The following is a 27660-nucleotide window of genomic DNA, read 5'->3' on the forward strand; positions in this document are numbered from 1 at the left end:
AACATATTCAGTATTTTTATTTAAATTTTTAGCAATTTACATATCTCTCCACCCTTTAAGTTAGTGTGACAATTTCCATAATAAACTACTAAAAGAGAAGCTTTGGTCAAAAATGGAATGAAATAGCAAAAACAAAAACCAAAAAAACAAACAAACAAAAAACCAAAATACAAACAAAACTCAATCACTGCTGCTTTTAAAAATCCAACATTTTCACCAATTATATTCAAACAAAACCACACAAACAACATTTGCGCGATGTGTGTCTTCAGTGTTTCCTTGCGGCTGGCTCTCCTCACCATCATGCACATGGTGGAGCTGCCGTGGGGGCAGTTTGTCAGTTTGTCAGTTTGTCATGCTGGATCTGGGAGGCTCACTCAGCTTCACATTATCCGGAGGCCCTGGATGGAAGACTCTAAGGTCTTGAAAATGGAAGGGAGAACACTAATGGTTACTGAGGACTGTATATCCTGGCATTTTCCCCACAGCGCCATACTACTCCCCCTCCTCTCCTTGGCTGAGATGCAGGCCCCTTGTGCTCCTTGTACCCCCCAAATCTGAGACACGCTCTCCCAGGACTCTACCCAGAGCCTCTCCAGGACTGCTGGCCCTTCCAGGCCACGTGTTCCCCTGTCTCCACTACCCCAGCCCACAGGTTCTGGGCACACTCCTCTGTGTTCCTGGGGCACACACCTCCTTATCTGTTCATTGGCCCTTACTGATGAGGGCCACCTGTGCACACGTCCCTTGCCTCTTCACCACACGCTAGATGCCCTAACGGCAGGCACTTCTATGTTTCTGTAGGCCACACAGCAGTTAGCCTGCTGCACAACACAGCAGGTGCTCCAAGGTGGATGGATTGAAGAGAAAACTGCACTGGGACTTCCTAGCTCACACAAGTGCAAAAAGAGAGAAAAAGACCTGGCCTGAGAGATCAAAGGATAAAGGGCATGACTGTAACCACCCAGGGGTGCTAACTACAGATGCCCAGGACTAAAAGCATATGAAGATTAAAAAAAGGAGTGGGAGGATACTTTTAGAGAAAGATGGTTTGTTTCTTCAGAATATTCTGGAGGCTTTTCCATACTATGTATTTGAACCAAGGAGGGGAAAAAACATCATGGAAATGTACAACAGCAAAATTCTATAAAGCTGGAGTATACAGAGTCCTTAGACTTGTCACAACGCCTTCCAGCAGGCCTCCTAAACCTCTCTCTGTCCAGAGCCTCCTGGCTACAACCCCTGCCACAGCTGGAGTTCATATCCTCACCACCTGTTCCCTGGACTCAACAGCCTCTGCCCCAAGCTCTCGTTGCCTAACCCCCCACACCTTACAGCCTGGTGCTTTTCTACATTGGTTCTGGAATAGCTTTTAGTTGTCTGTAGACAAAGCCCAGCTTCCTCTCCCTGACCATGCCAAGCTCTTTTCTCTAGTTCCATCTTCTGCATCTGTAGGACTCACACCACAGTCCACACCACTGGCAGTGCCTTGAATACAGTGTGCACTCTCTGAGCTCTGGGCCTGGTCTGCACAGGCTGCTCTTGCAGCTCAGAATGCTTGTGCACCCCCTTCGCCCCCAACCATTCCTGAAATCCCACTGCATCAAGGGATGCAGCTCTTCCCTGCAGCACTGGCAGTCCATGCCTCCCCCTAAACTCTTCGATGTAAAAACAGAGGCACTGGCTTCTCTTCTGGAGCTCCAATTAATCCCCTGACACTCCTCTCTCTCCTACCAGACAAGCCCTTCAGGGGCTCCTTCATCTCAATATCTTCTGTACCCAGCACCATGCCTGGCACCCAGAGGACACTTAGTAAATGTTTATTAGACTAATTAGTGTAAACCGTACAAATTTATCTATGTAGCTAAATTTAGACGGGTACCCACACAGGGCCGGCTACAGAAACAGCACTCAACTTTTCCTCAATGAATTGATGGACATCTAGAAAGAAGTATATATTCCAAATCATTGGGAAAATGTGGTTTCCTGCTAATGACCTTTAGGTTTTAAAGACAACTACAGTGTAATATCTTATATTTTTGCTTTGCATTGGCTTTGATATTTTCTTTCAAAAAATGAGAAACATTTTTCTCATAGGAAGTTTTAAAACAGGTTTGTTCTGAAAGGCAGAAAATACCTTGAAATCCCAAATTGTCATGGCTCCATCGATGCCAGTAGTGCAAAATTTGTGACAATCTTGCTTGTCCACCTCATAAATAGATACTTGACTGAAAAAAAAAAAAAAAAAGCAAAAAACAAGAGATTGTAAGGTATGTGGTAGAAGTGAGCCCCAACCTTCCTAACAGTATAAGGTTTTCAAGGAAACTGTCTATCAACTCCTGAATATCAAGTTGTCTATTAATATTAGGCTGCAGCAATCTGACTCAGAAAATATGAAATATGAAAATGCACCATATTCCCAAATGGCCAGAAAAGACTGATATGAAGGAAAGGTTAAGAACCCACATTAATTAGTGATGTGGAGAAACAAGACAATCCAGGCCACACAGCCTGCAAACTGCCCAGTAGCAGGATGTGGCCAGGACCACAGCCATGATTGAAATAGAAACTAATTTAAACAAACAAACAAACAAACAAACAGAGGCAGGATGAAATGCGACTGAAATCCAATCAAGACAAAAACTCCCAATGACTCTCTGACAACCAGGGCATATAAGCCAAGAGCTCTCCTTCGTTTAAAATTAATCATTATAAATGCCAGACATACCACAAAATCCCAACCACGCAAAACAGAGGAACACAAATGAAACAACTTGTCTCAGCCTAATTATCTGAAAAACTTCCAAGAAAATCAATTCTGTAGCTCAGATAATATTTTCCTTTCTCCTCTGAAATGACTAGAATATTACCTCTAGGGAAGGGGGTGGCAAATGGTACATACTACCAGTGAGCTACGAATGGATTTTAAAATTTTAAATGGTTGGAAAAAACCCCAAAACTATTATTTCATGACATGTGAAAATTATGTGAATTAAAATTCCAGTGTCCATAACGTTTTACTGAAATAAAGCCATGCTCATTTATTTACATATTGTCCATGGCAGCTTTTGTACCACATGGAAGAGTTGAGTAGTTGTGACACAGACCATATAGCCCCTAAGAGTCTAAAATATAGATTATCTGGTCCCTCACAGAAAAAGTTTGCTAATCCTGCTCTAGGGCAAACAGGACTTAATATCTGCAAATAAAAGTAAACATGTCACTCTGCAAGGGTCTGTCACTTTATTTTTAAACTAAAAGTCTCAAAGAAGCAAAGAGAGTTGTTTCTTTCCTGATACACAGTCTGCAGAGAAGCTTAAGAAAAATTCACAAGAAATAATTGTGAAAGTCATTCAAGACAGAGAAACTTGAAAAGTGTGAAGAAAGTTTTGCTATGCCTTCAAGTTACACTTTTCAATAGAGCACAAACATTTTCAGCCTATTTTAAGTCTAGTGGTCCCTTTCACTCAACATGATGAAAAGCACAACTTAGCCCTGGCCGGTGTGGCTCAGTTGGTTGGGGTGCATTGTTAGTCCACACCAGCTCATAGTCCACAGCAGGATCTGTGGAATGCCTTGTACCATCTACACCTTGAAGGACAGAATGACTAGCGGGTGTAGTTCACTTTTAGGCACTGGCTACAGGTAGCATCCAGGAACTCAGATCCGGTCCCGGGGCCCCAGGTGGCTGGGTGGCACTTACGTGATGCTATTCTGGTGCAGAGTCTCCAAGGCTGTATTGCGGTCCTCAGTTGTGGCCCTCTTGTCCATGTTGCGGAAGCGTTCCATGGCAGACATGTTGCGCTGGATGCTCTGTTTTGGAATGTCTAGCTTGGAGACGAAAGTCAAGCTGCCGCGGTCATCATAGTTAAAGAGCATTGGGCAGCAGTCATGGCCCTGAAACAGGATATTAGTCAGGCCCTGGAGGGTACACAGTCTCCCTACCAACCCCTCAGAGAATGTTCACCACCGCAGGCATCTCTTATTCCTAAAGGCTAGCTCTGTTTCTTTTAAAAGGCTGTTCTACTTTGTGCTAGTGCACAAAGTCACAGAGCACGCATTGCTCCTGTTCTGGAGAATTATATACAGTGTATTACAAGGAAAGATGAAGAGAAATACTTACAGCGGCTACAACGCTATTCTCCGAGACAAATGACACACTCAGGAGGGGCAGGAACTCTGTTTTCAGAGTTGAGACCCTGAACACAAGAACACTTGTTAAAAGGAGATACAACGAACCACTCAGTTTCCTTATGGATACAGAAGATGACAAAGGACCCATTCTCACAGGGGCTTTGGCAGTATAAACAACCACTTATGTTTAAAAGGAGCCCCATGACCTAGCCTTTCAGGAATCTCAAGCATAAAATGGCCCTGAGATAACCTACAGAAACTGAGGCCTTCTGCTCTCTTTAGCCTATGCTCTACTCCCTTCTAAGTTTATCTCCCCCCCACCCCCAACTCATGACAAACTGGTCTACAGCTTGGTCCCCAGAAAGCCCTTGTTCTTTCCCATCTCTGCCTTTGCTCCCACACCCCTTTACCACATGCTCTCTCTGCTTCTCTTGCTTATCCAAAGTCCACCCGTCTTTGAAGTTCAGCTCTGATTTGATCACCTCCATGAAACTTTTCCTGGACCACATCAGCCTAAAGTAGCTTCCCCTTTCTCTGATCTCCTAAAGTTCTTAGTGTCACTCACGATTGAACACCTTATTTTGCTATTTTCTCCTTGCCTGTGCTCACTAGGGGCTCCTAGAGGGCTGGGACCACTAACAGTCAGTAAAGCCTATTCTCTTTCCTTCACCTGGGTTAGGAGCTAGGGCTACTATAAGTATCTATATACATGTATAGACATCTTCCAGAAGACTCTATCATTTATAACAAGGGAAGACATTTAAAGAAACCCATAAAATTTAAAAATACAATTCAATCCAGTAGGAAAAAATATCCTTTCTGAAATACCACTTTGTTGTCACCATGTGGCAGAGGGAGCCAGAGGCACCTGATGTGACCGACTGCCAGCATACAGTTAAGTCAGGAAACCTTTAAAAGTGGTTTACCTCTGGCTGCCAATGGAAAAGGATGCACCAGGAAAAAATATTCTTCCTCTAACATATGAACAAATATGAATTCTGACGTCTAACAAGATGCCTAATGCTCTCCTTAAGGCTGAGCAGGCAAAAATGAGTCATCGCGATTCGAGTTCTTCCAGCATACACCAAAGGAACTGGCTCCAAGATTTTAATATTACTGAATGAAGTCCCAAATGAATGGAGTCATTGTTCACTGACTACACAGAGCAAGAATACATCCTCTATTTAATTTAAGGCTGGTGTGTGACATTTACATGTTGTAAGGAATTCATAGTAACAAAGCCCTAACCGGTTTGGCTCAGTGGATAGAGCGTCGGCCTATGGACTGAAGGAATTCATAGTAACAGACTAAACTGGCTACTTGAAGGAACTCTTATCAGTAGCAAACCAGGAAGGTTCTTCAAAGGAATCACTACCAGCACTTTCATTAAGAAGTGTTTTTGGAAGTGAAACTCTTTAAATTTTAACTCTTTAAAATTTCCCCAAATGGACAATCTAAATGTGTGCCTGTGACTTTACTAGACAAGGCTGCCTTGCAGTTCTCAGTCAGATTTTTATGCTTGCGTCCTACATAAGCACCCAGAGAAGGGCAGCGTTAGCCCAGCGGATGAGAAATCCCACCCCATGTCCTAACTCAAAACAAAAGGCAAATACTCACTGCACGCTTTTTGAGGCATCGGCAACGGACACGGTGCTGTCGTGGCTGACCCAGGCCAGTCGACTCCCACTGGCGGAGAAGCTGACGCCATGCACCCAGCCACCAGTACCACTGCCACCAAACTCTGACATCAGCTGACCAAAAGGCATCTTGCTGCCCCAGGGTGTACTGGCTGGCTTTTCATCCACTTCTTTAATGTATGCAGAAAACACCCTGCAGTTTAAGGGGCAGGGGGAGAAGGAAAAAGTAAATGATAATGTATGTATATAGAAATAGGCCACAGGCCACTGCTACAAGGTGTCTCAGAATTCAGGGTAAAATATGATGGGACAAATTAACATACAGAAACCTCTGAAGACACAGAATGGTTCTAGGCTGCCTACTGGTCAATCCATACTCAATCAACTAATAGTCAGAGTGCTGCTCTAGGAGTGCCATTCTAGAAATAAAGAACACAAAAGCTCTTCCCTCCTGAAGTGTACATTCTGGGGGAGGACTGTGCTGTCCCACCCTGCCTTGCCCATGGGAGATCTGGCTAAATGAGCACAGTGTTCTTTCTTGTCTACTTTACCTTCATTCTCAACACAGTATTTCAAGAAGCCCACACAGTCAAATGGTAGGAGAAAGGAAACTATTTGCCACTCTACAAAAAACCAATAGCATGAACTCAAAGAAAGGGACATCTAAAGTGAAAGCGGAGGGAGGCCGTGGGAAGAGCAGGCAGGCTTTCCCCAGCACTGTCAGGCAGCGGGCTGTGCTCACTGTACCCTCAGGCCACTGTCAGGCCTTTGTGGCAGGTATAGTCTGGGATGAAGGTGGGTCCTTTCTAGCCTGCTATCATCAGTCTCTTTCTCTAATTCCTTGAGGTGGGAAGAAAAAGGGATAAAGAACAGCTGGGAATCTATCCTTTTATTTCCTTCTGCCCTCCAATGCTGTATCTATTTTGTAAAGCTTCTTTTCAAAAACTCCTGAACCTAAAGACTCCCTAAATGACCTAGAATATTTCCCTCCAAAATGACAATGGCAGTAGCAGCTCTGGAAGAGTCAGGGCACCAGAGAGGGGAAGGGCACAGTGAGCATCTGTAAGTTAGATGATGTGACCTTAGCATCACTGTGCTTTAAATCAGCGTCACAATGGCTACTGCTTTAGTCATCTGAGTCCAGGAAAGAACGGTGGTTCTCAACTGCGCCAACTCCAGTGTGTGAACGGAACAGACCCATACCCAAAGGAGCGCAAGTCAAAGCAAAGTTTATTTCTAGAAATTATTATTAACAAAAGAATGTAACCTATTTTCACAACCAGATTTTTAGTATAGCTTGATGATCCAGGTGGTATGATCACTTAGTAACACTTAGCTCCATCTCCTAAGGGAGCTAAAATGACTGGGTAACATCACAAAAACAAAACTCCTAAATATGAAAAATTCTAGAGAATATCTATGTATTTTTACTCTTATATTGGTTCATAAGTATAAGAACCAATATTTTTCCAAAAAGTGCCTTGACACTACTGAATCCCCCTCTCATAGTCAAACTGTCACACACATATTTACTAGTAAGAAAAACTAAAAAGACCCCAAAAAACAAACAAACAAAAACATCCTTGGGTATTCTTTAAAAAAATATATATTTTTTTATTGATTTCAGAAAGGGAGAGGGAGAGAGAGATAGTAACATCAATGATGAGAGAGAATCATTGATCGTCTGCCTCCTGCATGCCCCACACTAGGGATCGAGCTCACAAGCTGGGCATGTGTCCTGACCAGGAATCAAACTGTGACCTCCTGGTGCATAGGTAGACACTCAAACACTGAGCCATACCAGCCGGGCTCCCTTGGGTATTCTTGTATATAAATCACTAGTCAGGTTTTCTGGAAATTCTCCACATACCCTATTGGAAAAAGATGCATCCCATCTCCCAATCCACCACATAGTCAACATAAAGCAACACTTATTTACTTTTCTTCTGGCTAAAGGGAAAAAAAAAGCCTGTTGATAAAGAACAACTTTAAAAAAAGCAATTACTTGTACAATCCTTAAAGGAGTTAGCCAAGTAGCTGTGTTTCTTCTAGCCTCATACTAATAACAAAAAGCTTTAACTGAAAAGGAATAGCACAACAATAGCTCAGCAGTACACTGTTCAGCTATGTTTTGTTGGTCTTAGTTTCACTCTGGAATGTGCAGAGTCTGCTGCCTGGGTATAAAATGAGAAATAATACTGTAGTTGAGGGAGAGGGAGAGGGAGAAGGAGAGGAGAACACTTCCCCCATTCCAAACCATAGGTGTTCTGCCTAAGGAAAACTTCCCTATCCCCACCCTTTCATCTTCCTTCTCTCATACTTCCAAGTCCACTTCTTTCTCCTTTGTTGATTTATGCACTTGCTTTTTAGTCCCTTTTCTAGACCACAAGCTCCTTTCATCAGAATCCCTTATGGTACCTAGCATAGTACCTTACAAAAAGGGACCTTAAAAATATTTGTTGAAAGATGACTGATGAACAACTCAAGTCTGTCTACCCATTCTCATTTGTTCCCACCTGCATTTGAAATCACATGATCCTGCTGCCAGCAAAACATTGTTGGGATGCCAATCCAAGCTGAGGACCGTGGAGCGAATTGGCTTTTTAATGTGCTTGCTTACCCACCTACAAAAGGAGAAAATCTATTTTAGTTTATCCATAAATCAAATGACTTACAAATATGTCAGGCAAAAACATCAATGCATGGTTCTTATGTGACTACCAGGTTTCCTGCCAGAGAGAGGGTGAATTTCTAAAGGAAGAGAAGAAGAGAGAAAGAACCACAGATTGTCCCTTCCATATACCTGTCTTAGGTTTTGACATTCTTATCAGGGCAACTGGTTCTGAACTTTTTGGGTTACCAGGGCATCCTCTTTAGTAAGTATGTTTATGGATGAACTTTGGTAGTGCCCCATGGAGTTTCAGATTATGTCTGACTTTAACCTTTGAAATAAAAATAGAGTTTTGAAATTATTTGAATTTTTATTGTAAATATTCAGTGATTTGTTATTTCATTTTAGGTTAAGTTTGGGTTGTAAGATAGCTTAATTTCCTTTCCAAGTTTCCAATATTAAGTACGTTTCTGGAAGCTTCAAATTCTTTTTAACTTTTTTTTTCAGTGAAAACTTAATTATGAAATCAGCAGAACCTCTTATTGGAGATTAGACTCTAATTCTCTAGTTTCACTTAAAGAGTTTATTTATGTCTAAAATCAGTCATGATTCTGGCATAATTTCTGCCCTTAAACTGCTGCTTAAAAACCAATCATGCTCTGTTCAACACGAGAGGCTTAATATTGTGCCAAATGTCTTTTGTTGAAAGCTAAATTGTTTTTCTATACAATCTTGTTCTTAGGAACCTATCTGAAAAATTTCATTCGGAAAAATAGACAATATTCTACTTGTTTAATACAGTTATTTTAAATTGAAGGCTTAAAGATTGTTTTAAAGTACTCACATCATACCAATAAAATATTGTTTTATAGCTGAGAAACTCCCCTAAACATACAGCTTGTTCAAATGACACTTTGTACTACAATAAAGCCCAATTTACCTATATTTGAGACTATTTTTTAATGAATAAAAATGTGAACAATCACTGACATTGAGGGATACCTAGAAAGAAAAATTGTTTCTTACATATGTGTTATAGTGAGCCTTCTAAATGTTTTTTAGCAGGCAGCATTTTGTTAGCCTTAATTTTACACATGTTTGAAGAAAAAATGCATGTCTAAATGCATAATTCAATTTTGCTGCAAATTCAGACTTTCTTTTCAAAGAATCAAAATTTCCAAGGTTTTACTAAATTACAAAGTGTAATATGATAATCCCTTCCTTTCACTGTTTCAGCAGAAAGCAAACAGTAGGAACACTAACACAAAGAGTAATGTGTACTAATGTGCTATTTTTAGTGCAAATACATACTGCCAGTTTCCTACTAAATGACATTCCAGGCCAAAGAGTAGTTATGCCTTCCTGAATACATGTCAGGTAGAGCAGAGTTGTTTTCTTATCAAAATAAGAAGGAAGGAATAGTTAAAGTAAATTACTTAGCCATAAAATAAACCTCTGCATTTTGACTGGCTTAGCTACAAGTGATTTATAAAAAAAGTACAACAGGCTGATTATATATCCAAGATCCTGACCAATTTTTACTTCAATGGCTTAAACAAGTAAAGCATTATACCAAGGCACAGATTTGGTTAACAAATAAACTTTAAAGAAAGGAGAACATTGTTATTTGTAAGAATCCTAGAAATTTAAGTGGATAGAAATAAGAGGAAAAATAATTATTTCTCAGGACACTGGGAATCTTTCAAGTTTATAATTTATCTATCAGAGTAAGAAAACAGCAATTTGGATTGTACAGAGTCAGAAGAGTAGTAATATGTTATAGAACAAACAAGTTAGGAGATCAGAACATGGAAACCACATATTAGTATGAGAAAGATGTGAGGTTTGACTCAATGTGCACACAGGAATGAAAAACGTGCAATCAGAGAATGGAAAATTCAGAGGAAAAAAAACCTTCAGATGAAGAAAAACTGAAGCAATAGTTAAGCCTTAACCCAGTGTCTCAAGAAGTCACCAAGAACATAGTGATTCTACAGAGAGAAGTAAAAAAACTCAGATGTTGCTCACCAGTCATTTTCAGACTCAAAGTAACAAACAGAAATGAGTCTTGCTCCACTTCCCACAGCAAATTTGTTCTCTAGTGGGGACCACTTGACAAAAGTGGCTGCACGGTTAATTCTCAGGATCACCAGGGTTGGCTTCCAGACACCATCTTTCTGACTCCAGACATAGGCATTGCGGTCTGCCCCGCAAGTGACGATGCGGTCGCTCTTGGGAGCCCAGTCGATACCTGCAAGTGAGACGTGGCATCATCTACTTTGCCAGTGGTCGGCAAACTCATTAGTCAGCAGAGCCAAATATCAACAGTACAACGACTGAAATTTCTTTTGAGAGCCACATTTTTTAAACTTAAACTATATAGGTAGGTACATTGTTATTAACTTAATTAGGGTACTCCTAAGCTGGCCTTTGCTAAAAACGTCCTCAATCTGATTGAGGTACGTTCACTGAGGTCGACCTCTTCCAACTCTCCCATCCACACTCGTCTTGTAGCCAGTCTCACTCAACTCGTGCATGAATCGTGCGCGCGTATCCCGCAGCCAGCCTGCGCCGCGTCTCCCCGACCGACCTACCGACCAGCACCCCTCACTTCTTCTAACGCCACTTCTTCAAAATAGACTCGCCCAGGCCGAAAACCGACTTCCGCGCATGGGCCACGAAGTTTCAATCACACTGTACGTGCGCGCCCGCACGTGGTATTTTGTGGAAGAGCCACACTCAAGGCCAACGAGCCGCATGTGGCTCGCGAGCCGCGGTTTGCTGACCACTGGCCTAAGCCAATGACAACTGACATGGCACAGGCAGGTGGCCATTGGTACGGTGGGGACGGATGTGGTCCTGATCAACACATCACAAGGGCAAGGATGTTTCTCCACAAAGTTCTGTAACTTGGGATCCTCCATGAGGCCAGGTAGAACAGAGCTGTTTTTATAATTGCAGAGGTTACAAAACTAAGCAGGGACATTCTTTCCACCCATTCACAGGTTTCTAAAGATATCTGGTCTGAAGTCCTTTATCTTCCCTATAAGATTTTTTTTGCCTGAAAGTACCTTTATTTTTTATTTGTTTTTATTGTTGTTGTTAATCCTCACCTGAGGATATTCGCCCCCTCCCCCATTAATTTTTAGAGAGAGTGGAAGGGAAGGGGAGAGACAGAGTCCTTATCTTTTGGAGATACAAATTGAAATATGAAATGATACAATGTCTGGAATGTGCCTCAAAATAGTACAGGCAGAGAGTTGAGAACAAGACAGGCTGTGTGTTGATAACTGTTGAATCTGGGTGATGAGTATACAAGGAGCTCATTACATTATTGTCTATTTTTGTTATCTGTTTAAAACTGTCCACTGTAAAATGTCTTTGTGTGTGTGTGTGTGTTTTAAAAGATAGCAATGAAACATTTAACACAAAAGAATAAACTCACAGAAAAAAACAAAACACCAGGACTCTGATATCCCTTTGATGTTTGCTATACTCTTTCTCTGCAGCACTGACTAGTCTTTTCTTCTAGAAAGCTTCAGAAGATAAATTTTATTTTTCTGTAGTTACTATCTTTCTGAGAAAATATGTTTGATCCTTGGTCTTCTGCCACAGAGTTATACTTAGATTTTTCCAACAATAGCTTTTTAAGACTTAAAAAAATCATTTGAGCATTTGGACAGAAAACAGGCCCAAGTTCAAAGGATTCCAAAAAAGAAGCAGGGGAGAAAAAGGACACAACTAAATATTTCACTTTTTTGGCTATCTCTCTGGTCTTTCATCTTAGTCCTTTCTCATGTAAAAGTATTTCCTAATGCAAAATTTCCAATTTGTAATTTTTGAATGTTATTATTTTTAGGCCATAAGGCCACTGGCAAAGGGACTTAGAGAAAATAGGCCAAACCTAACAGAAATAACGTTGTGGGAAAGCAATAGCAACAAAAATAGAAATTATGTCTTTGGTGGGGTTTGGTAATATATAGTCAGTCAGATCAGGGTGCTCACTAGCATTATATACAAATCCTGGTAAAAGCAAAAAGGGATGGTCACAAGTTTTTGCTGGAGAATACAATGTAAAGATTGCAGAAGATCAAAACATGTTATGTTTTTCTCTGATTTGGGGGAAGGAGATCTTTAAGCTAATCAGTATGTTAGGGGTTAGAAGCAAAATTTCAGGGTCTGAATTAAAAAAAAAGTCACCACCAGTCCCTTGGCTGCCCACTTAAGTGCAAATACAACTGAGAGGAGAGGAAACCCAAGACTGCAGTGAGAAATTTGTATATGAAAAGTTATGAAGAATAAATTAAAAAATATTTTTATTGATTTCAGAGAGGGAGAGGGAGAGATAGAAACATCAATGAGAGAATCATTGATTGGTTGCCTCCTGTATGCCCCACACTGGGAATTGAGCCCACAACCTGGGCATGTGCCCTTGACCAGAATAGAACCCAAGACCTTTCAGTCCGCAGGCTGACGCTCTATCCACTGAGCCAAACTGGTTTCGGCAAAGAATAAATTTTTATGTGCTTGGCCAAACTTTTTAAAGCAAGGGTTGAGGAACATCCAGCCCGTGGGACGTATAAGGCCTGATAAATTATTTGGTCTGGTCTTGCCAAGGCATTAGGGGTGAGTTAATTAAATGTTTGACCAAATATAGCAGGCTAATTTTTAAGCTGATAATTTTGTATGGCCCACGAATGATGTTATAAATATTCAAATGGTCAACTCTTCAAGAAAACAGGATAAAAAAGAAACTATAGTAAGGGTCAAAGAACAAGAGTTCTTTCTAAACAGAGCAATAGATGAACATGTTTTTTAAAAATTATTTATTTGTTAACTAGAGGCCTGGTGCATGAATTTGTGCACTAGTGGGGTCTCTCGGCCTGGCTTGCGGGATTGGGCTGAAACCAGCTCTCTGACATCCCCCGAGGGGTCCTGGATTGCGAGAGGGTGCAGGCCAGGCCAAGGGACCCCACCGGTGCACGTTCGGGGCCAGGGAGGTATGCAGGAGGGTGGCCAGCCGGGGGGGTGGGGGTGGGGTGGGAATCACGGGAGGGCTCCAGGGTGTGTCTGGCCTGTCTTGCTCAGTCCTGATCAGCTGGACCCCAGCAGCAAGCTAACCTACCAGTTGGAGCGTCTGCCCCCTGGTGGTCACTTAGGATATTAGGACAGTTGGACACTTAGGATATTAGGCTTTTATTATATAGGATGCTCACCTGAGGATATTTTTTCCATTGATTTTTGGAGAGAGAGGGAATGAGGAAATGAGAAAGGAAGGAAGGGAGGGAGGGAGGCAAAGAGAGAGACAAAAAGAAATATTGACGTGAGAGAGACATATCAATTGGTTGCCTCCTGCATGTGCCCCAACTCAACATGGGCCTGGGATCTAACCTGCAACCCAGGTATGTGCCCTTGACCAGGAATACAATGCGAGTCAATGCTCCAACCACTGAGCACACCTGCCAGGGCTGTTTTTTGTGCTTTTAAAAAAAAATAGCCAGACATGACTTCACAATAAAGTAATACAGTCTCTTGGAATTTGGTATCAGGTTTTGGTTCACTAAATTCTGAAAACCAGTGTAAAAGTTCTACATTTTTACCTTTTCTCCTCCTCCTTTTACTCTTGCTTAATAAAACTCGGCCCTGCTCTACTTGCCACCTCTATCCACCTATTAATAGTTTTAGCCAAAGAAAAAAGTTAATATACATCAGGAATCTGCAGGAGAGCCAATGCTTTAAGATCTAATCTTCTGCAAATCAGCATGAGAAAGATAAAAACTCAATGGAAAAATGAAGAGAAATTATAAATAGCAATGTTGCACTCACACACACACAAAACCCAGATGACTAATAAACTGAAAATATGCCCAACCTTTCCATTAATCATGAAAATGCACCTTTCACTCATCAGTCTGACCATATCAAGAATGTGTGAGGTATGGTAAAATAAGCACTCTCATAGAAGGCTGGTGGGATGAAGGCTATTTGATGATACCTAGCAAAGTTGACGATGTATATATTCCTGTGATACAACAAGCCTACCATATATGAATATTCACACATGTACAAAGAGATCTGCACAGGAATACTCGATTAGCACTTCAATGTAATAAGGAAAAATGGGCAACATAAATGTCCTTCGATGGAGGAAAGAATAAATGAGGGATGAAATGCCAAACAGCAGTTAAAAGGAACAAACTTGACTTAGATACATTAACACAGAACTCACAAACTATGTGGAATGCAAAAGCTGCAAGAGATGTATGATATGATGCCATTTTGGCAGCCCCTGAAAAATACTAGCCAACAGTACTAGAGATTGCTTATGAATATATATACATGTATGTAAAAGTGTTAAAAATGGACTAGGACAATGTCATACTAAATTATAGCCTGCCTTCTGAGGTACAGGAACAGAACTGGTGTTGAGAGGGGACTTTATCATTATCCTATCTAATAAAGAGGGAATATGCTAATTGACTGCCACACCCTCAAATATGGCAGCACCCACAGCCAATAAGGAGGGAATATGCTAATTGACTGCCCCACCCTCAAAGATGGCGGTGCCCACAGCCAATAAGAAGGGAATATGCTAATTACTGCCACACCCTCAAAGATGATGGCACCCACAGCCACAAGATGGCCGGCAGGGGAGGGCAGTTAGGGTTGACCAAGTCAGCAGGGGAGGGCAGTTGGGGGCGACCAGGCCTGCAGGGGAAGGCAGTTGGGGGGGCCCAGGCCGGCAGGGGAGGGCAGTTAGGGTTGACCAAGTCAGCAGGGGAGGGCAGTTGGGGGCGACCAGGCCTGCAGGGGAAGGCAGTTGGGGGGGCCCAGGCCGGCAGGGGAGGGCAGTTAGGGGCAATTGGGCTAACAGGGGAGCAGTTAGGCATTGATCAGGCTGGCAGGGGAGTAGTTAGGGGGTGATCAGGCTAGCAGGCAGAAGCAGTTAGGGGCAATCAGGCAGGCAGGCAGGTGAGTGGTTGGGAGCCAGCAGTCCTGGATTGTGAGAGGGATGTCTGACTGCTGGTTTAGGCCCAATCCCAGGGATTGGGCCTAAACCAGCAGTCGGACATCCCCCAAGGGGTCCCAGATTAGAGAGGGTGCAGGCTGGGCTGAGGGACCTCCCTCCCATGCACGAATTTTGTACACCGGGCCTCTGGTCTAGAATAATATTGCTTGTTATTAAATACTAGAGGCCTGGTGCATGAAAATTAATGCACTGGATGGGGGGTCCCTCAGCCCAGCCTGCCCCACCTCACAGTCTGGGAGCCTTCAAGGGTGGGAGGCGACCCGGCAATCAGGGGAAGGTGACACCCTCCTCACACCCCTGCTGCTGCCAATGCCAGCAGCGCAAGCCTCGGCCGGCCCTGGTTACCTGAGCCTTGGGCAGCCCTGGGCAGTTGGGCAGCTGCCATCCGAGGCTTGCCTGCGCCTCGGGCTGGCCCTGGGCGGCTGGCGAGCTGAGGGGACTGCGTGCCTGCCGCCCCAGTGAGGCTGAGGGGACTGGGTGCTGCCATCTTGTGGTTGTGGGTGCTGCCACCTTTGAGGGTGTGGCAGTCAATTAGCATATTCCCTCCTTATTGACTGTGGGTGCTGCCATCTTTGTGACAGTGTGAGGGTCAATTAGCATATTCCCTCTTTATTAGATAGGATTTGTTTCCTAAGCTTTCTGGCACAGGAAAAAAAAGACATTTATCCTTCTTGTTGTTAACTCTGGGTGGTAGGTATATGGAGTTTGTTATATTACTCTTTGTCTTTTTCAGATTTTGGAATGTCTTCCTTGCCCCCAGAACAATATACAGAAAACTTTTGGAAGACATTGTGTTCCCGCAGCAGTTGGAAATTCAGTTTGGCTTACATTTTCACACAGCTGACATGCTGTCTAGTTTTCACTTTCACATCTCATCTCCTAATCTAAGATCCTTAGTCCTCATAGTAGGTTCAGTGTTTTCCATAACACTAGTTGAGTGTGCGTACCAACTGAGGGAAAACAAGCACTTAATAACTGAGATCAGTGTGGCTCAGTTGGTTGGAGCATAGTCCTGTACACTGAAAGGTGGCGGGTTCAATTCCTGGGCAGGACACATATCCAAGTTGCAGATTGGATCCCTAGTCAGGGCACATATGGATGCTTCTCTCTTGTATTGATCTTTATCTCTTTCTCTCTCCCTTCCTCTCTCTAAAATCAATAAAAAAAATTGAGATCACTATTAAGCTATTTTCTGAAAATTTCTAAAGAAAACCCAGTAAATGCTATACAACTTTGAATATTATGGCTGACTTACTTTATTAGGCTCTTTATTTAAATGGAAGAGTGTTAAATTTGAAAATACTGTATTAAGTTCATGGTTATCTTACCTGTGATGTGTCCATTGTGCTCCTTGAGTTCATGAGCTTTCACCCACTGGCTCCCGTTCTTTTTATAGATGTGGACTTCATGATTATTGGGGCTAAGGGCAATCTCTGGAGAAAAAAGTCAATAGTTAACACTTGAACTTGAAACTGTCACACAAGAAAGGGATATATTACAGTTGGGATTGAAAAAGTAGAGTGAAGCTTGACCAGGGTGGCTCAGTGGTTGAGCATCGACCTATGACCCAGGAGGTCTCAGTTCAATTCCCAGTCAGGGCACATGCCTGGGTTTTGGGCTCAATCCCCAAAAGGGAGAATGCAGGAGGTAGCCAATCAATGATTCTCTCTCATCATTGATGTTTGTATCTCTTTCCCTCTCCCTTCCTCTCTGAAATCAATAAAAATATATTAAAAGAAAAACTAAATTTAAACATTCACTTTATCAGAGACATATACAACTGTCAAAGATTCTAATCAGTAAGAAATAAATGATGTTGCTATATTTAGTTGATATATAGTTGACCCTTGAACAACACAGGTTTGAACTGCACAAGTTCAATTATATGTGTTTTTTTCAATAAATACAGTGGCCCTCTGTGTCCACGTGTTTCACCCATGGATTCAATTGTCTGCTGATAGAAAACATTATTTTCCATCTGCAGTTGGGAATCTGTGGATGTGGACGGCAGACTGTATGCCACTTTACATAAGGGACTTCAGCATCCTTGGATTTTAGTATCCAAGGGAGATACTAGAACCACTGGCCCTCACATATGAAGGGTTAACTATAGTTATGTTTTTGAGGAGTCAAAACTTATACATGAATTTTCAACTGCAGGGGGGAAGGGGGGAGGGTCAGTGCCCCAAACCTTGCATTGTTCAAGAGGCAATTATAATTTTAGCCTGAAGTAAAGATATTTGACATTTTAGCTCACCTGTACAACATTATTAGTAACAAATATTTAATTTCTGTTAGACTTTCTAAAATGCTGAAAATAGCGCAGAGGCTCTTATTACTGCTATCATGGACCCATGCTGGAACCATCATAGTTTATAAAAAAACCCAACAACTTGATTCTGCTGGTAAACTATATCAAAGTTTTCCTTTAAATAAAGCCATTATAAATCACAAAATAAAATTATGTTTTCAAGGGAAATCTCTTGGACCAATCCAAGATAATAAGAACATACATATCACCCTAGCTGGTTTCGCTCAGTGGATAGAGTGCTGGCCTGTGGATTTAAGAGTCCTGGGTTCGATTCCAGTCAAGGGCACATGTCTGGGTAGTGGGCTTGATCCCCAGTAGGGGGTGTGCAGGAGGCAGCCAATCAATGATTCTCATCATTGATGTTTCTATCTCTCCCTCTCCCTTCTTTTTTGAAATCAGTAAAAATATATTTTTTAAAAAATCCTAATTTTAATTTTAAGAAGTCAAATTTTTTAATGGATCAACTATAATGTGAAAAAACAAAATAAGTTTTAAAAAATCAACACATAGATATGTATATTCTTTTTTTTTTTTTTTCAGAGAGGAAGGGAGGAGAGAGAGAAACATCAATGAATGAGGAGAGAGAATCACTGATTGGCTGTCTCCTGCATGCCCCCTACTGGGGATCAAGCCCAAAACCTGGGCATGTGCCCTTGACCAGAACTGAACCCGGGACCCTTCAGTCCTCAGGCCGATGCTCTCTCCACTGAGCCAAACCAGCTAGGGCTAAAATTAGGATCTTTGAAATGTTAGGTCAATCTTTTAATAGTTTCTCCATCTATTATGTCACCTATCCTCAACTCGTTAGGAAAGCTACATCTGTCTTGCAGATAAATTGTGGAACTGGGTAAATATCTAGGTCTAAAATCCTAAGACTTTCAATGCTTTCTGGAAAAGTTATATACTTCTCTAAATTTCTAGGGATTTCAAAAGCTAAATCTAAAGTTAAACCTGAAAAATGTTATAAATTTCAAATTATAATTTGGCATAACAAAAGTTTGACTTAATATATTGAATTTATAAAGTAGTTTAAATGAGGACAATAACAATTTGTATTTTTGTTAAAAACTAGAGGTCCAGTGCATGAAATTTGTGCACTAGGGGTGGGGGTGGGGATGGGGGTGGGGGGAAAGGTTGTCTCTCAGCCCGGCCTGGGCCTCTAGCAGTCTGGGACCCCTTGGGGGATGTCCACCTGCTGGCAGAACAGGCCTAAGCCAGCAGGCAGACATCCCTCTCACAGTCTGGGACCCCTCGCTCCTTACCGCCCGCCTGCTTGCTGCTCCTTAGCGCTGCTGTGGAGGCAGGAGAGGCTCCCGCCACCGCCACTGCGCTTGCCAGCCATGAGCCCGGCTTCTGGCTGAGCAGCACTCCCCCTGTGGGAGTGCACTCACCACCAGGAGGCAGCTCCTGCATTGAGCGTCTGCCCCCTGGTGGTCAGTGTGCATCATAGCGACTGGTCGTTCTGCCTTAACAGGCACTTAGGCTTTTATTATATAGATTATATAGATAATTGGAAATACTCCAAAAACTATTTTTAGATGGGAAAGTGGAGACAGAAGATACAGGAAACTCAAATATGAAGCTCTGGATTCACCATCCTGCATGCTACATATTTTCAAATACCCAATATAGAGGCTCATATCTAGGTTTTCACCTAACAATAACCCCGAGTGTACTGTTTATGTACCAAGGATTTATTTAAAAATAAGAGTAAGCCCTGGTTGGTGTAGCTCAATGGTAGAGCTTCGACCTGAGCACCCAAGTGTCATGGGTTCGATTCCAGGTCAAGGGCATGCACCTGGGTTGCAGGTTCAATCACTGGCCCCGTCGGAGCGTGAGGGGGAGGCAACCAATCAATGTATCTCTTTCACATCTCTCTCTTTCTTTGTCCCCCTCCCCTATCTTCCATTCTCTTTCTTAAAAAAAAAAAAAAGGAAAAAATATCCTCGGTGAGGATTTACACACACACACACACACACACACACACACACACGCAAAATAAGAGTGAACCATGTCTGAATGGCTTTTAAAAAGATAGTGAATTTATAGATTCAAAGAAATCTCTATAAAATTCCAGCTGGCTTCTTTGCAGAAATTAATAAGCTGATCCTAAAATTCATATGGAAACCTAAGGGACCCAGAAGAGCCAAAACAATCTTGAGAAAGAAGTACAAAGTTGAAATTTACACTTGCCAGTTTCAGAATTTATTACACAAAGCTCTAGGAAGCAAGACAGTGTGATCCTAGCACTAGAATAAACATAAAGATCAATGGAACAAGATTGAAAGTCCAATAAATTTACATTCAAGAGTCTTCAACAAATGTTGCTGGGACAACTGGCTATCCACATGCAAAAGGATAAATGAAGCTGTACAAAAATTAACTCAAAATGGATCCAAAACCTAAATATAAGTGCTAAAACTATGAGACTCTTAGAAGGAAACATAGGTATACGTCTTCGTGACCTCAAATTTGGCAATGGCTTATTAAATATACAGCAAATACATAAGCATTAAAAGAAAAATAAATTGGAGATTTTAAAAATGGAAAACTATTGTGCTTCAAAGAACACCATCAAAAAAGTGAAAAGACAGTCTACAGAATGGGAGATTTTACAAATCATATACCTGATAAGGGTTTGTATCCAGATTATATAGAGAACTCTTACAATTCAACAATAATAAGACAATCCAATTTTAAAAATGGGGAAAGGATCTGCATATACATTTCTCCAAAGAAGATATACAAAAAGCCAATAAGTGGGCATACTCCTTTATACCCACTAGGATAATAGTGGGTATAGGGCTGTAATAAAAAACACAGATAATAGCATGTGTTGATGAGGACGTAGAGAAAATGGAACCTTCACATACTGCTAATGAGAATATAAATTGGTGTGGCCACTTTGGTAAATGGTCTGGCAGTTTCTCAAAATGTTCAATATAATTACCATATGACCTGGCAATTCAACTCCTAGGTATATGCTCAAGAGAAGTGAAAACATATGTCCACATAAAAACTTGTATGTGAATGTTCACAGCAGCAATAGTCACAACAGCCAAAAAGTTGAAACAACCCAAATATCCACCAACAAATAAACTAAATGAGGTATGTCTATAAAATATAAAAAGGAATGAAGCTGATACGTGCTACAAAATGGATAAATCTTGAAAACATTGTGCTCAGTGAAAGAAGCCAGATGTAAAAAATCACAAATTGTATGATTTCACTTATAAAAAATGTCCAGAATAGGCAAATCCATGGAGACAGAAAGTAGATTAGTAGTTACCTACAATTGGAAGTTTTGAGGAAGACTGGAAGTGACTGCTAATGGGTATAGAGCTTCTCTTTGGAGTGATGAAAATATTCTAAAATTAGATAGTGGCCGAAACTGGTTTGGCTCAGTGGATAGAGCGTCGGCCTGCGGACTGAAGGGTCCCAGGTTAGATTCCGGTCAAGGGCATGTACGTGGGTTGCGGGCACATCCCCAGTAGGAGATGTGCAGGAGGAAGCTGATCGATTTTTCTCATTGATGTTTCTAACTCTCTATCCCTCTACCCTCCTCTCTGTAAAAAATCAATAAAATATATTTTAAAAAATAAAATAAAATAAAATTAGATAGTGATGACTGTTGCATAACTCTGTGAATATATTAAGATCACTAAATTGTATTCTTTAAAAGGATGAATTTTATGTTATGTGAACTCTATCTTAATAAAGCTCTTATTTTTTTAAAAAGATTGAATAAAATTAAATTTTTAAAATAACTCATGGGCCTAACAGTACACTTCTGTTTCTAGATTTTTTTTGTTCATTCTCTTTGTCATATTACCTGTCACTCTGCTTGCTATACATGCCTACTTCTAAGAGTCTTCTCCATCCCTTTCTAGTTTGCTGGAGCTAGAAAACGAGAAACTCAAGCTTGTTATGAATAATACTAGAGGCTCTGTGCACGAATTCGTACATGGTTGGGGTCCAGCCGGCCTGCCCCGTGGGGGCCATTGGGGCCGGGGCAGTGGGGGGGAGGGGATTCGAGAGGTTGGCCGGCCAGCCCGACCCCGATTGGGGTGGGGAGGGGCCGATCGGGGGCAGGGGCGTCTGGGGGGAGGGGCTGAGGGCGGGTGGAGGGGGTGCCCGATAGGGCTGGTTGGCCACCGCAGTGCGTGTCATAGCGACCGGTCGTCTGGCTTTTACATATATAGATAGTAAATACAAGTTAGTACTGCCCTTCGTACCTCAGGAATAAACCATATGTCTCTGAAACAGCTTATTTCTAGGTCCTAGAATTCTGACTAAATGCTGGGTGAGTGTGGTATTATGGCACAACCATTCCAAACAATGGATTCAAATATGTCTCTGATATAAACTGTCCTCTAGTGCAGCAGTTGCCAACCTTTCGGACCGCACAGACCACCAGTGGTCCGCAGACCACCGGTTGGTGACCGCTGCTCCAAAGGTTTTCTTAAACCAGTGGTCGCCAGCCTTTTGGACCTCACGGACCACCAGTGGTCCTCGGACTACCAGTTGGCGACCGCTGCTCTAGTGGTATAGTAAAAAAAGTGGACAAGGAGCCAGAAGGCTTGGGTGCTAGCAAGGGCTCTAACATTAACTTGGTGTGTAACCACTGGAAAGTCCAACATTTTAGGCCTCAGTTTCTATATCTGCAAACCGAAGGACTGACCCAGTTCCCTTCTGAACCTTTTCACATATGACAATAATATATATGATCACTAAAAATACCTACATCTAAAAGTATCAAAGGTACCAAAATAAAGGCACAAAGTTAATAGCATACTTACGGGTACGATCCCTGTTCCAGGCATGACAGGTGATTGGCTCTAGTAAAAATTGATGCAGGGACATTATTCTTAGTGGTTTCAGAGGATAGAAAGCTGCAAGGACAACAACAAAAAAAGCATGTAAAATGACAGGCAACCAATATTTACATTGTCTGGGGATCTTGAAATGTTTGGGAATAAATAAAACATATTCTCCCATTAAAAAAGAATCTCAATGTCAAAACTTAACCATTTAAACACAACTAGTATTGTAACCACTAATATATAATTTATTCTGTCAAGGGTCATCCAGGGACTTTAAAACCATGGGTTAAAGATTGTTGGGGTACAGAATATTCAGACAGTCTCAAGTGATCATCCTACAGATTGCTTACTAATTACAAAGGGAAAAACATGCTATTACAATAAAAAAAAATCTGGCAGTCACCACTTTAACTGAATGATCACATTTAGTATCATAAATAGTGAACCAATATAATCTGAGGACCTCCTGATGGGAGGCAACATGAAGTGCACATCATCATTTATAAGTAGTGACCACTTAATGTATCACCCAGACCAGAATACTTTTAAGAGAGCAAAAAGAGCCCAGCCGGCGTGGCTCAGTGGTTGACCATCTACCTATGAACCAGGAGGTCACGGTTCAATTCCAGGTCAGGGCATATGCCTGGGTTTCGGGTTTGAGCCCCAGTGTGGGGTGTGCAGGTGGCAGCTAGTCAATGATTCTTTCTCATCATCGATGTTTCCATCTCTCTCTCCCTCGCCCTCTCTGTCTCTGTCTCTCTCTCCCTCCCTCCCCCTCAGAAATAACTAAAAATATATTTTTAAAAAAGAGAGAGCAAAAAGGGGCACTATTAATAATTATGCTGTGATAACAGGTCACAGGACTATCCTGGAGTAACCTGGTAATATGGCCAACCTAGCTATGAAGTATTTATGCAAAATATATTTACTCTAAATCTAATAAAAATCCACACTCAATTTCCAGTTTATAGAAAAGAAAAAGAATTAGTTAAAGAACATAATAGGGAAATAAACAGTTAAAACCAGAGTGTGTGCCATATTATAAAACAACTGGTCTGGACTATTAAAAAAAGATAAGTTGGGGTGAGGACTATTTTAGATTAAAAGAACTATGAAAATCAAAATTGATATGTGAAACTTGATTGTAATCTGTATTTTTAAAATAGCCATAAAGGACATTTTGTATAACAGAGTAAATTTGAATTTGGGCTCATATTGTGTAACAATACAGAATTATTTTCAATTTCTTAACTATAATGATTTGCCCTCAGGTAGGATAATGTCCTAACTCTCAGACAATAAAGATGATGAAGTGTCATGATGTTTTCTGTTATTTTCAGTCCTTCAGAACATGTAGATATATAAAGAGCATACGTGGCAAACGTTAACAACTGGTGAATCCAGGCTAAGAGTATGCAAGTATTTGTTATATTACTCTCTAACTTTTTATTGTAACTAAATGAAAAGCAGGAATCTGTGAAATATCACTAAATTAAAAACCAAATAAAATTCTCTATATTATTTTATAGACACCCAAATCTAGATCCACTGAAGAAGCAACCATTACCTGAAATAGGAGAAATTTTTTCAAAAAGCACCCCATTTTATAATTTCTGAGAGGCACTCTCACAACATTCTGAAGTTTCAATACACTTTTAAGTACAAGTCAAATTAACCTAGGGTGGAGACTGAAATGTGAAATAGGAATTCTGATGTAAGTAGGAAATAAAAGCAAGGGCCAAGAAGGTTGTGAACAAAGTTGAGCAGACAAAGCAGAAGTTAATTTCAGTGGAAAGCAGAAAAAATGTCTCTGCTAATTGTTGTAAAGGAACCCAAAGGTCAAAAAGAGATAAGTGCACCCTTAAATAAAACATTCGATAGCTTGAACTGACAGAGATGTCAGTGTTTCACCTTTTATTCCAAGTGTGAAGATGGTTAGGACATTAATTTTTTACTTTTGCGTGTTCTAGAAAGCAAATTGCAATTCACAAATACAGAAAAAGCCTCTAATAGGAAATTACAACAATTAAAAAAATTCAAATGAGACTGCTAATTTTTTTTAAAAATAAATGTTCATATCTCTCTCTGTCTCTCCCCCAATTTTTTTTGGAGGCAACCAAAATTTTTGGTGGCCTTGTTTCCACAAGGCTTAAAAAAAAAATATGTTCAGCCCTGGCCAGATGATTGGAGCGCTGTCCAGTGTACCAAAAGGTTCCGGGTTTGGTTCCTGGTCAGGACACAAATCTAGGTTGCAGGTTGGATCCCTAGTTGGGGCACATATGGGAGACAACCAATCGATGCTTCTTTCTCACACTGATGCTTTTCTCTCCCATTTCCTCTTTCTAAAATCAATGAACATATCCTTGGGTGAGGATAAAACAAAACAAAACACCTTTCTGACTCACTGATGATTCTCTTTATCTCTGACATCAGATGCTGACCCATCACAACAGGTTTTACTCACAGTTACTCAAAATAACATGCAGTGTTACAAATATCTCCTTAATTAAAAGCACTTTAGTTTATAGCTACACTTTATAAGGTAATTTGTTAACTAAAACAAAATTGGTTTTCAAATTAAAAATTTAATGTGAAATCTATATGCAATAAAAGCACATATTTCATGTATAGTTAAAAAAGAACAGTTGCAGACAAAGGCTTTCTCATTCTTTAATTCCTTTTGTAAGTAATGAAGCAAAATGCCTTCAAAAGAGGTAAACATTTACACAATGGCATAATTACTTCTAATAATGCATTTCTAATTTTGTTATTATTATTCAAGAGCCATATTTGGACACACACTCAGACCTGTAATTCTTTTATAATCATGTGGCTATTTTAAGTCAGTAGGCCAAGATGACAGTCATGTTGGTCAAATTTATAAGGCACTCAGTACACGCAGCCTGTATTCATGGAACTCAGTGAATGGAGCATAATAATAGCTTGGATCTTGTACCAAGAAAAAGATAACTTCTGTCATAGGGTGATAATTATAATTTCTAAACTGTGATTAGTATTTAAGTGAAATTTCAAAACCTTTGTCTTCATGAGGGTAGAGAGGAGAAAAAGGGACAGACAAGAAGGTGGTGACATTAAATTTCATAAGCTTCTACTGATGACCTTTCATTGTCTAGCTCTAAGATGATTTATAGTATAATATGATTCCAGGAATTCTCCCTCCCTTCAAACTCCTTTATTTATCACTTTGAGTAGAGTCATTCTGATGTTTGATTAGCCATGGGCTCTGGAGCCAAGGGAACATGGGTTTGAATCTTGCCGTTGACACATACACACTATGAGATCTTAATATCTTTAAATCTTATTTTTTTTAATCTGCAAAATGCACATATCACTGGCATGCCAAGGCTGTTGGTAGGAGGATTAGATGAAATAACATGTGAAAGCATGTAGTACAGTACAAAGCCTAACTGGACACAGATGCTCAGTAAGTAGGTTCCCTTTCTCCCACTGACCCCAGGCTTTTGAACCATCCCAGGAAGTATACACCAGTTAGTATCCTCTGGACTTGGCCCTCGAGCTCGAAAGTATTTGTACGGTGGAAACTTCAGTTCCCTGTTCAGAGTCAGTTTTCAAGATTATGATTCATCTAGTTTCTAATTGCTCTCATTACCCAACCCAGCAATACCAGGCACTCCAACAAGGTCACCACACCCTCCACACATTCAGAGACAGGTTCCAATTTCGGGCACCAGCCTCGCCAGCAGAGCGTTTTGAACTTCTTTATGCAGAATTTGTTTTAGCACAGGATCAGTCAACCAGATTGGAATACTGCCCCTCTCCCTCCAAGCAGGAGCTTTAATTTTTCCGAGATGAACCCCCTCCTTAAATTGTGATAAGTAGATGAATTGACTCCAGAAATTCTCTGAATACTCTGTGATAGGAAGGAGCCAGTAACACCCACTCCCTAACAGGGCAAAAACACCCGTCCGCTTTCCTCTCCTTTGTTTTTATATCCCCGAAAAACCCAGAGCCTACATGAAACCAAAAGGTTAGTTGGATAAAACTGATGAAAGGGGACAGAAGTTGGATAACTTAGGCGATGCGTTGAGCTTCATAAAAACAGGGTCCACAGCTGCAGTATGAGAACCGAGGGCTTCACAATCAGAGTCTAAGTCACAATCTAAGGGCCCACCAGGTTCCCGGCAGTGCCGTCAGTGCCAGGTTGGGGCCAGGAATGTAAGTCAACGTGACACTTTTCTGAACCTCAAGTGAGGAGGGAGGGAGGTTAGGAGGAAGGGAAGATAAACATGCCAAGAATGCCCAGAGGCAGTAATAATAGCTAACATCGACTGAGCACCTACTCTGGGCCAGAAACTATCCCAAGCAATGTACACAGACAAACTCGCTTGGTTCGCCAGAAAGCCCTAAGAACGTGCTTACTGCAGCGGAGGAAACCGGGAGCCGGGATTAGAATTTTGACAGTCGGACCGGAGGGTGGGGCTGTGGCAGGTGCTGCTGCATCAAAGGCTGCGTGGAGCCGGTATGTGTCATTCCGACTTCGGGGGCAGCGGCACCCAAGAGGGGGGATCCTAAGGAACTCGGGGAGAGGTTTTCCTAGAATTCAGAAGGGGCTCCAGTAACGGAAGGATGGAGGGCTGCCCCAGATAGAAGCCAACTGTCCCACAAGCGCCCACCGTGTGCTAAAGAAAGAAACGAACGGCCCCTCGCGGCACACCGATGAGAGGGAGGCTGTTCCACTTACAGTAGTTTTACGGACTGTGATAAACGGCCACAATAAAGGTGCAAATAGGGCTATGGAAGCGCAGGGGAAGGGAAGGAGCCGTTAATTCTGGCACTGGAGGACGCTTGGAGCTCGCAAATGTCGGGAGAAACGATCTTTATGGAGACCCACGAGCTCCGCAGGTCCCACGGAAAGCGGGGATTCCCCCCCCCGCCCCTCCGGCGAGGCCAGGGAAATGGAGGCTCACAGGGTCAGAAGCTCGCTCCTCCTGCCCCTTACCTGGGGTCGGGGCGGTCCGGACCGGCTCGGAGCGGAGAATTCGCGGACTCTGGTCAGTCGACGCGAACAGGCTCCGGCGAGCGCTGGCGGAGGACCGAGGCCCAGTGGGAGCGGCTGACAGATACCGGAAACC

General features: G+C 41.7%; 1 protein-coding gene across 2 annotated transcripts; it reads right to left on the reverse strand.

Annotated features, from left to right (window-relative positions):
• On the reverse strand, positions 1-27654 carry ARPC1A (actin related protein 2/3 complex, subunit 1A, 41kDa). 2 transcript variants are annotated; one of them, XM_014547317.1, is made up of 11 exons: positions 27528-27654; positions 26948-27121; positions 22523-22615; positions 16741-16845; positions 10411-10633; positions 8288-8395; positions 5752-5964; positions 4124-4199; positions 3704-3897; positions 2138-2228; positions 1-422 (listed from the first exon to the last, which is right to left on the reverse strand). In XM_014547317.1, the coding sequence occupies exons 3-11, from the start codon at positions 22584-22586 to the stop codon at positions 384-386; spliced, it is 1113 nt and encodes a 370-aa protein (XP_014402803.1). In that variant the 5' UTR covers positions 22587-22615; positions 26948-27121; positions 27528-27654; the 3' UTR covers positions 1-383. The 2 variants fall into 2 exon arrangements, with proteins under 2 accessions (XP_014402803.1, XP_005875893.1); XM_005875831.2 differs by lacking the exon at positions 26948-27121.
• Positions 27655-27660: the final 6 nt, after the last annotated feature.

Source organism: Myotis brandtii, unplaced genomic scaffold (assembly GCF_000412655.1).
Source record: "Myotis brandtii unplaced genomic scaffold, ASM41265v1 scaffold470, whole genome shotgun sequence".
Lineage (NCBI taxonomy): Eukaryota > Metazoa > Chordata > Mammalia > Chiroptera > Vespertilionidae > Myotis > Myotis brandtii.

Excerpts from the sequence above, each read along its gene's own strand:
- ARPC1A (XM_005875831.2), bottom strand. The coding sequence starts at position 22,586 with ATGTCCCTGCATCAATTTTTACTAGAGCCAATCACCTGTCATGCCTGG. Across the intron at positions 10,634-16,740 it reads GCACAATGGACACATCACAG|GTATCGACTGGGCTCCCAAG; the intron begins GTAAGATAACCA and ends TCTCACTTGCAG. Across the intron at positions 3,898-4,123 it reads AGAATAGCGTTGTAGCCGCT|GGCCATGACTGCTGCCCAAT; the intron begins GTAAGTATTTCT and ends ATCCTGTTTCAG.